Source organism: Mizuhopecten yessoensis, unplaced genomic scaffold (genome assembly GCF_002113885.1).
Source record: "Mizuhopecten yessoensis strain PY_sf001 unplaced genomic scaffold, ASM211388v2 scaffold11065_1, whole genome shotgun sequence".
NCBI classification, from domain to species: domain Eukaryota; kingdom Metazoa; phylum Mollusca; class Bivalvia; order Pectinida; family Pectinidae; genus Mizuhopecten; species Mizuhopecten yessoensis.
The window spans coordinates 158,068-169,360 of record NW_018408861.1 but is presented as its reverse complement, the minus strand read 5'-3'; the positions used below and the strand labels follow the sequence as shown (position 1 = coordinate 169,360).

General features: G+C 37.0%; 1 protein-coding gene across 6 annotated transcripts in view; it reads right to left on the bottom strand.

The window, feature by feature from the left end:
- Positions 1-11,002, bottom strand: part of LOC110465231 (RNA binding protein fox-1 homolog 3-like) — a 109,934-nt gene extending 98,932 nt beyond the window's left edge. For 2 of the 6 annotated variants that reach the window (XM_021520914.1, XM_021520916.1), the window contains exon 1: positions 10,585-10,999. In XM_021520914.1, the coding sequence (XP_021376589.1) occupies positions 10,585-10,776 (192 nt within the window). In that variant the 5' untranslated portion in view covers positions 10,777-10,999. Of the gene's footprint in view, positions 1-10,584 lie in introns of all 6 variants that reach the window. The other 4 variants (XM_021520915.1, XM_021520917.1, XM_021520918.1 and 1 more) reach the window with 4 other exon arrangements.
- Between the last annotated feature and the right edge of the window lie 291 nt (positions 11,003-11,293).

Here is an 11,293-nt window from a genome sequence, read left to right as displayed (position 1 = left end):
CTATATCAGTAGTCTACAGTACAACCTGTCTTGAGAGACCAACTATATCAGTAGTCTACAGTACAACCTGTCTTGAGAGACCAGCTATATCAGTAGTCTACAGTACAACCTGTCTTGAGAGACCAACTATATCAGTAGTCTACAGTACAACCTGTCTTGAGAGACCAGCTATATCAGTAGTCTACAGTACAACCTGTCTTGAGAGACCAACTATATCAGTAGTCCACAGTACAACCTGTCTTGAGAGACCAGCTATATCAGCAGTCTACAGTACAACCTGTCTTGAAAGACCAACTATATCAGTAGTCTATAGTACAACCTGTCTTGAGAGACCAGCTATATCAGTAGTCTACAGTACAACTTGTCTTGAAAGACCAACTATATCAGTAGTCTACAGTACAATCTGTCTTGAGAGACCATATATATCAGTAGTCTACAGTACAACCTGTCTTGAAAGACCATACATATATTAGTAGTCTACAGTACAACCTGGCTTGAGAGAGCATATATATATTAGTAGTCTACAGTTCAACCTGTCTTGAGAGAGCATATATATATTAGTAGTCTACAGTACAACCTGTCTTGAAAGACCAACTATATCAGTAGTCTACAGTACAACCTGTCTTGAAAGACCATACATATATTAGTAGTCTACAGTACAACCTGTCTTGAGAGAGCATATATATATAAGTAGTCTATAGTACAACCTGTCTTGAGAGACCATATATATCAGTAGTCTACAGTACAACCTGTCTTGAGAGAGCATATATATATTAGTAGTCTACAGTACAACCTGTCTTGAAAGACCATACATATATTAGTAGTCTACAGTACAACCTGTCTTGAGAGAGCATATATATATTAGTAGTCTACAGTACAACCTGTCTTGAGAGAGCATATATATATTAGTAGTCTACAGTACAACCTGTCTTGAGAGAGCATATATATATTAGTAGTCTACAGTACAACCTGTCTTGAGAGACCACATTTATCAGCTGTGTATAGATGAACATTTTTTCCCCATTAGACAGAGTTCTCTTTTCATTTAATAGAGATAACCACACTCCCAGTCAGGAGAAGGATTCTCTGTCTTACCTTAGAGTAAACACAGAACAATTGCATGACATCACATCAACAATGGCAGGTTACGGAAATTAACATAATCTGCTGGAAATTATGAAATAAATGTTTGCATATTTAAATATAATAATTCCCTACTTTTTTAGCAAAGAAAATTCTCAACCCTCAGGTTAAGATTCTTAAAGAGTCTAGCCCTTGACAGACCACCTATGTCAGTAATTTACAACCTGTCTTTACAGACCTACACCAGAAGTCTACAGTATGACCTGTCCTGAGACACCACTTATGTCAGTAGTTTACAACTTGTTTTTACAGACCTACACCATAAGTCTACAGTATGACCTGTCCCGAGACACCACCTATGTCAGTAGTTTACAACTTGTTTTTACAGACCTACACCAGAAGTCTACAGTATGACCTGTCCTGAGACAACACCTATGTCAGTAGTTTACAACTTGTTTTTACAGACCTACACCATAAGTCTACAGTATGACCTGTCCTGAGACACCACCTATGTCAGTAGTTTACAACTTGTTTTTACAGACCTACACCAGAAGTCTACAGTATGACCTGTCCTGAGACACCACTTATGTCAGTAGTTTACAACTTGTTTTTACAGACCTACACCATAAGTCTACAGTATGACCTGTCCCGAGACACCACCTATGTCAGTAGTTTACAACTTGTTTTTACAGACCTACACCAGAAGTCTACAGTATGACCTGTCCTGAGACACCACCTATGTCAGTAGTTTACAACTTGTTTTTACAGACCTACACCAGAAGTCTACAGTATGACCTGTCCTGAGACACCACTTATGTCAGTAGTTTACAACTTGTTTTTACAGACCTACACCAGAAGTCTACAGTATGACCTGTCCTGAGACACCACCTATGTCTGTAGTTTACAACTTGTTTTTACAGACCTACACCAGAAGTCTACAGGATGACCTGTCCTGAGACACCACTTATGTATATATAAGTAGTCTATAGTACAACCTGTCTTGAGAGACCATATATATCAGTAGACTACAGTACAACCTGTCTTGAGAGACCAACTATATAAGTAGTTTACAGTACAACCTGTCTTGAGAGCCCATATATATCAGTAGTCTACAGTACAACCTGTCTGTATAGACCTCTTACACTAGAGGTCTACAGTGCAACCTGTCCTGACAGACCACCTATGTCAGTAGTCTACAGTACAACCTGTCTGTATAGACCTCATACACTAGAGGTCTACAGTGCAACCTGTCCTGACAGACCACCTATGTCAGTAGTCTACAGTACAAACTGTCTGTATAGACCTCTTACACCAGAAGTCTACAGTGCAACCTGTCCTGAGATACCACCTATGTCAGTAGTTTACAACTTGATTTTACAGACCTACACCAGAAGTTTACAGTGCAACCTGTCCTGAGACACCACCTATGTCAGAAGTTTACAACCTGTCTTTACAGACCTACACCAGAAGTCTACAGTACAACCTGTCTGTATAGACCTCATACACTAGAGGTCTACAGTGCAACCTGTCCTGAGACACCACTTATGTATATATAAGTAGTCTATAGTACAACCTGTCTTGAGAGACCATATATATCAGTAGTCTACAGTACAACCTGTCTTGAGAGCCCATATATATCAGTAGTCTACAGTACAACCTGTCTTGAGAGAGCATATACATATTTGTAGTCTACAGTACAACCTGTCTTGAGAAAGCATATATATATTAGTAGTCTACAGTCCAACCTGTCTTGAGAGAGCATATATATATTAGTAGTCTACAGTCCAACCTGTCTTGAGAGAGCATATATATATTAGTAGTCTACAGTACAACCTGTCTGTATAGACCTCATACACTAGAGGTCTACAGTGCAACCTGTCCTGAGATACCACCTATGTCAGTAGTTTACAACCTGTCTTTACAAACCTACACCAGAAGTCTACAGTATGACCTGTCCTGAAAGACCACTTATGTCAGTAGTCTACAGTAATACCTGTTTTTACAGATCTACACAAGAAGTCTACAGTACAACCGGTCTTTACAGACCTACAACAGAAATCTACAGTACAACCTGTCTTTACAGATCTACACCAGAAGTCTACAGTACAACCTGTCTGTATAGACCTCTTACACCAGAAGTCTACAGTGCAACCTGTCCTGAGATACCACCTATGTCAGTAGTTTACAACTTGTCTTTACAGACCTGCACCAGAAGTCTACGGTATGACCTGTCCTGAGACACCACCAATGTCAGTAGTTTACAACTTGTTTTTACAGACCTGCACCAGAAGTCTACAGTATGACCTGTCCTGAGATACCACTTATGTCAGTAGTTTACAACTTGTCTTTACAGACCTACACCAGAAGTCTACGGTATGACCTGTCCTGAGACACCACTTATGTCTGTAGTTTACAACCTGTCTTTACAGACCTACACCAGAAGTCTACAGTGCAACCTGTCCTGACAGACCACCTCTGTCAGTAGTCTACAGTACAACCTGTCTGTATAGACCTCTTACACAAGAAGTCTACAGTAATACCTATCCTGAGAAACCACCTATGTCAGTAGTCTACAGTACAACCTGTCTGTATAGACCTCTTACACAAGAAGTCTACAGTAATACCTATCCTGAGAAACCACCTATGTCAGTAGTCTACAGTACAACCTGTCTGTATAGACCTCTTACACCAGAAGTCTACAGTAATACCTATCCTGAGAGACCACCTATGTCAGTAGTCTACAGTACAACCTGTCTGTATAGACCTCTTACACCAGAAGTCTACAGTGCAACCTGTCCTGAGACACCACTTATGTCAGTAGTTTACAACCTGTCTTTACAGACCTACACCAGAAGTCTACAGTAGAACATGTCTTGAGAGACCACTTATGTCAGTAGTCTACAGTCCAACCTGTCTGTATTGACCTCTTACACCAGAAGTCTACAGTAATACCTATCCTGAGAGACCACACCCATCAGTGGATCATATCCCCAGTCTTTATAATGTCACTTACATCCTTAGTCTATGATAGAACCGGCCTTAAGATACTACCTGCATTTGTACATGTGTTTACTGTGGTATGTTACATTTTTATCTGTGTTTACTGTGGTATATATATCATTTTCATGGTTTATCACATTTGTACCTGTATTTATAGCAGCTGTGTAATTTATATTTGTGTGTCCTAGGTACATTTGTGTGTCCTAGTTGCATAACTTAACATATCCTGGTTAGAGCCCCAGTTATAATCATTTTGACTTCCTTTTGGGATAATTTTAAACATCATATATTAAATGTCAAAACAGGCATCACCAGTTTGACATAAAATACACAACAAAGTGCTACCATTGCGTGCGTTTACCCATCAGTGTTCTGATACCACCTGCAGACATTTACAAACTTCAGTTTTAAATGTCATTGTTATGTTGTATGTGTATATGGCTGGTTAAAGGCAGCATGTTCCCCGATCTCCTTGCTCATCAGAGAGTAAATGTGCATGCTGTTTGATGTTCTATCCCATCTGTTACTTTGCAATCAATCTATCAAATGTTTTCCTCATGTGTCTATTCTCCGCCCCAACACAGCAGACCTGGAGTTCAATCAGTATAGCGTCCATCTAAAGAACAGAGCTCCCACCACTTTTGAATGTTTTCATGCCCAGCTAAATGTTCAAGTATGTAATTTGGAAAGTATCCAGTGTGTCTTGAAGAATGATACATGACCTTAGCTGTTTTGAAGAAACAAGCTGTACTCATCCTTTTTTTTTATAATTGGTAGTCAACCTTAAACTTCTTACTTCTGGAAGCAAAAGAATTTTGTTTTACCGACTCAAATCTAAACATGTTTAAGAAGTTTTATGTATTAAATTAAATTTAACTACCAAGCTTTGTGAGGCCAGAACAAAACTCTATGTAACATTTACCTGTATGCTGTTTTATAGATAGCTACAAGCTAAAGAACAGCCAATTATTTATCACCTGATTCCATTACTACAGCTAATGACATCAAATCAATACACATCCTTTGATAGTTAGAAAATCTAAATTGGTCCCAATCATCCATGGTTATGCTGAGACACTGCTGAGACACTGCTCACATACTTATACACACAAGAGAGACTCCTAACATGTACATACAACAGAGACTCCTAACATATACACACAACAGAGACTCCTAACATGTACACACAACAGAGACTCCTAACATATATACACACAACAGAGACTCCTAACATGTACACACAACAGACACTCCTAACATATACACACACAACAGACACTCCTAACATATATACACAACAGAAACTTCTAACATATATACACAACAGAGACTCCTAACATATACACACAACAGAGACTCCTAACATATATACACAACAGAGACTCCTAACATATACACACAACAGACACTCCTAACATATACACACAACAGAGACTCCTAACATATACACACAACAGACACTCCTAACATATACACACAACAGACACTCCTAACATATACACACAACAGAGGCTCCTTAACATGGTAAAATTGCATTTGAGAGTTACAAACAGAGACTTTTCCACATGTGTAACTTGGCAGGTATGTCCATACAGCAATAGAGACTCCTACAACCTACCAAGCGTCTACCAACATATAATGTAGCTGTATAAATGGGAATCCAAATAGTAACTGCAGGAAATCAGCTGATGTTTGAGTGTTTGGAATCCAAAACAGTTCTCAAAAGAAAAAGTTTGTTAAACATACATGTCTCTACTTGTACTCATCGACGGACAGATCAACTGAAAAGGAAGCAATGCCCCTCTACTATATTGTAGAAGCATATTAAAATCAGTCTAATGAAAGAGAAAGTAAATTACTGAAAAATACGAGTAGGTTGGTGATCTATATATATTTTTATTGCATGGATTTCCAGAACACTCTTCACTTCACCTGACAGCTCATGCATATTTATAAACGGATCAAGACAAGAACAACACAATCATTCAGGCCTGTACAGGTACCGGCTTTATATAATATATAACCTTCAACAGGTTCCAAATTATACTGCAGTCACCATTACCAGTACCTGAATGTAGTCTAACACTAAGCCCCAGGGACACATTTCTCTATAGATACAGGTTAGGACATTTTTCCAATGACAGAGCTAGCACAATCCCCAAATCTGTGTCCGATTCCATTTTCTCTGCAAAGATACTGGTATATTTAGTGCCAGTCCTAGTAATGAGTAAATAGGCTTAGTGACACTTCCTCTTGTCATTCTACATTATTAGTCAGATCTACCAACCTGACACATTACTATACAAACAGGACTAAAACCATAGTCAATCAATAACAGACACAATCCATTAAATATTAACTTTTAATTCCCTCTCTCAACTTTGCACTCTCCATTACAAACTACAGGTTTAAGTGGCTGAAGAGCTACATTCAAGAGTTCCATGTACCTTCACTATGGCTGCCAGTGCACTTACATATGTCTGCAAATCAAACAAAATTCCATCTAATTATTTGGGAACACTAGTACTGTGCAAGATTGTATATGGTCGTTTTAGACATTGCTTAAATCCAGTGGTTTTATCAGAAACATTATATATGGTAACCCCACTGGACACAGTTAATCCAAAGTTAACCCGATATTCATGTTCTCAATGGATAGGTTCAGTTTAAACAGTCCTAGTGTACAAAGATCCAGATGACAGGTTTAGTAAAATGGGTAATGAAATGGTCGGATCACTAAAGATTTTGTATTACATCTCAGATCTACAATGTATCAGTGGGTTTTTTTCAATCTAAATTCTACAGAAGCGCGCGCCTGCAAGAATTGGGACAATACTCCTGATATTTTCTTCATTTTAGGAAAATGAGGTAATTTTTGGCTATTGGAACAATGTTTTTGGCAGTAAAACAAGACAAACAAAAAATGTTTAAAAGATAGCTGACACAGAGAACAATTTGAGGGTATAAACAGACTTTTAAAAGACCTACTGGGACTATGAAACTGATATCAATATGTATTATTTAGCATCAACAGAGCTTTAAAAATTCTCACATTTTACCCATATTTGCAGAATAAATACATAACATACCAAAAATACCATGAGCACTATATCTTAGGGCAACATCATATGGTTCTAACTTCTAATGCAAATATTTCAATCTTTTAATCAATTATGGAATTTCATTATTAATTTGATCAATTGTGTAACCTATCAATTTCCATTATAGTCAATCATCAGAACACACTTGTGTTCATTAAACTAAATATTTCAGGAAATGTGATGCTTGATATTGAACAATTCTTCACAAGTCTGACACTGAAACACATCAGCTCCTTTTTGACAAAGATGAAGTCCAACAGGACACATTATCCTTTTGGACATTGGTCAAATGAGACAATATTCCATTGGACAATACTACATCTACTGTCAAATGAGACACATGATCCCATTGGACAATGCTGGATTCTTAGCAGTCCAACATATGATCCTGTGACCCAGTGGTCAATGCTGGTGTCTAAATCGACACATGGTCATAGTGAGAGTTCAATGAGTACAAGAGTCAAATGATTGTATTCTATGTTCACTTCATGAAATTGGCTAAGAAATACTTGTCTGACTGTTGTGTCTTTGTAGCCATCACATAGTTAAAAGTTGGTATATATAAACTTTCATGATTTTTCAAAGTGTTTAACAACAACCAAGACTTTTATTGATGTGAATGTCGAGGGTGAAAGCAAATGAAGGACCCTATTACAAGACTACTTTTTTAAAGTTTTTTAAACATAAATTGCAGAAAAATAAATGAGATGAATATAAACTACCACATTTGATACACTTAAATAACATGAGAGAGATGTTGTGAACTGAGTTTCATAGGTCAAGGTTACAAGATCAGATTCACTTTGTCTTTGTTCTTCAAATATCATTTTGGAAGCATCTATAATTATATAATGCTACTTAGACTAAGTCAAGGATCAAGGTCATAATTATAGGTAACCTATAGTTAGTTTTAGAAACATTTTGGTAAGGGTGGTTTGCATCAAGCAGGAGGGGGGGAAAAGCAAGAAAACAATTCCGTGATGTCAGCTGATTTGAACATCTTTTCTCTGGGTGATGCAGCCAGCATGCTACAGGCATTGGCTTCTGAGATGGTTGTCGTAGCTATTAGTGCTGGCCTCTTAGGTCTTCTTTTCAGCCCCTATCATTGAAATACTACGTTACATGTGTAACAGTGTCCGTGTGACATTTTTCTATATAATATGATGCAGGAAGTCCTTGATGCCCCAACTAATCTCACAAGAACACACGGTCTCCGGAAGCCTGTATATTTATAATGCATACTGTGCTTCACTAACTGAGCATAAACTATTTTGATATTATAGATACATAGCCTCTACATATGTGTTCAGGGAGAAATGGATAATGTCAGGCTGTTGGCCTTTCTCAGCCGATCAGTGATGAGTATCAATTATGAATATACATATATGCTATTACCCCCTTTTTTTTTATCAAGCTAAAAGTTCTTGAATGCATAGAGCTTCTGTTTAACAATTTTTGTAACATCGGGATATTCATAATAATATCCTCTGACCTTCAAGGCCAATAAAGCTATAACAAGCAATAAATGATCCTCTATAATTTAACAAACATTTGAGAGAGTAAATTCTTTAAGTTCATAATAAAGTTAGCACTGTTTCCAAACATACAAACTATAGCTCTCATCACGACTGGAAGTTGACAGTATTGCAATCCAAACAAGATTCATTTTAAAGAGTAGTGGTCAATGACCTAATGATATATATTTATCCTGCAATAAGTCCAAGTCTTCTAATAAAACCCACCCATATATATTGCAGTTCGGTAAATTTTCCAATAAAAACTACTTCATTGTCCTGTAATAACCCCATCCCCTTATATGAATAAGAAATTATGTGTCGCCCCCCTACTCCCCCNGTGATTTTTTATTATATTGCACGGGCCGTTTATTACATATTACAGCAATATCTACATAGTTAATTAATAATGATTATTACTGATGGATGTATGCAGTTATTTTTTTTTAAATCACAAGGACCTAGAAATGGCAAAATTAAAATACAGTTTATCAATCTTTATATATCACTCACAAATGAAGGATATTAATATTAAATCTAGTGATGAAATCAATACCAGTCAAAAGCCACTGCTACCATTCTTTCCCTCTAGTACTGTATAGACACGCAACTCTTTTAAATAGTATGCATCGAAGGAACATTCATTTGTTCAAATCCAGTGCCCATATTGGACCAAACTGTCGTTATGTTTTCTTACTAAATTTGTGTCTGTAAGTTATTTGTGTATCAAATTCATAAACTTAATTAAATGTTATCAATTCATGTTGATCCGAATGTTTCAAAATGTACACTATGTGTTGCAGATGTACTTGGCTAAATATATAACAACTAGAACTGTTATAGAATGTTTACTAATTTGATAAATACAGTAAAAAAACATTTTTTCTATATTCAAACATTTATAAGCAAGACAACTAAACGTAACATAATAAAAATGTACTCTCTCGGCTGAATATGTGACAGTTTGTATTAAAAAAAGCAAGTTACTTGTACAGTAGTAATCTGATTGCAATTGATTTCAACATCAGGGTTTTAGCTAATAGCACTGCTTGAAGTATAAAACTAAGCTAGCCAAATAGACTATTATAAGAATCCCATGCAGTCAGCCTATTAATAAAGTACAGGCATTAGACCAGGGTGGAAAATCAATGGGACATCATTTGTTGATAAAATCCCATCTTTAAACAGGTATAACCTTGAGCATATTTGCTCTGGCCCATCTGTTTTCTAGTCAGTATTGAGCAGCCTATGTGCTTAGCTTTCAACATGTCCAATCGCCTTTGTGCAAGACATAAGCTATGGGGGAAATATAATGTACAACAAAACATTCATCTATAGGCCTATAATAAAATTTCCTATTAGTATCTATCATGAGCAATCATAAAAATATCTTAATTGAATGTGAAAATTAGATATTTAAACTCTCACAATATGAATAGAGGAAAACATATCAGTAAAAAAAAATGTTTTTTATGTTAAAAAAATCCTTCCAATATATATAAACACAGCCACAAACAGAGTTTCATTTACAGAAAACATAAATACAGATTCCTACAATATACTGTACCTTTCTTCACTAATTTAAAAAAAAAAGGGAAAAAACACAGGTAAAGAATTCCCTTTGTAGTTACAGCACAGACAAGTCACAGTGGTCTACTGATTACACCAGTAGGTAGCCTGCTGTACAACATGTGTTACTCCAAAATAAATAAAAACATGTAAACAAATCTATAAACGGAAATTGCAAATCTGAGTAGTACACCAAAGGACACAGTTTGAAACAAAATGGACAACTGTTTACATTAGAAACAGAGGATGTGTAGCCTACTGGGCCTTTACACACGATCTCAGGGATGACATGTTTCACGGGTCAATCGGTAACTTACCTCTCGACTACCTTCATTCTCTTTGTTCTCCTCGAATCTATCTAGACAGCCGTTTAAAATGGTCTGTGTCATAGCAGGCTCCATTTTTGAGTGAAAGTCCCGTCTATAGTCAGTTATAAACATTTTTACTGAGCTGTCATCCGGTTTCATCGACAGTCCATTCTCGGAAACTTGTGTGGCGATTTCCGCCATGTTGCTTGAATAGCTTGAAATCACGCTTTATTCAAAGCGGCCCGAGTTGACACTCGTAGTAACTGGAGCTTCACTGTGTAAACTAAAGGGCATTTACGATATGGCTCATAGTCTATAAGACCTTGTTTCCGGCTGACATCCGCTGTATACGTTTGAATCTACTTGCTTGATAGTCGTTTCAGCATCCAATCCGCCTGTTTAGATCGTGAACTGTGAAACGAACCCCGGATGTCATCTGCTTGTTGCATATTGTTTCTGATACACCGATCGCAATGCCACCTTTCGGTGATGAAGTAACTTAATTACAGATTGATAAAAATCGATTCGAGTTATGGATTTTTTCCGTCTCGTTCGTTCTCGTCAGGTGAACGGTGGATTATTTTTCTCCATGGGGCACCAAGGTGTGATTGAATTAGCTCATGATGGATTTTTTTACTTTTCACCACTGAAATGGATTTCATGTTGGAAATAGTATCGGACAGTGGATTGAACCCCATGTCAATTATCACCCTTATAG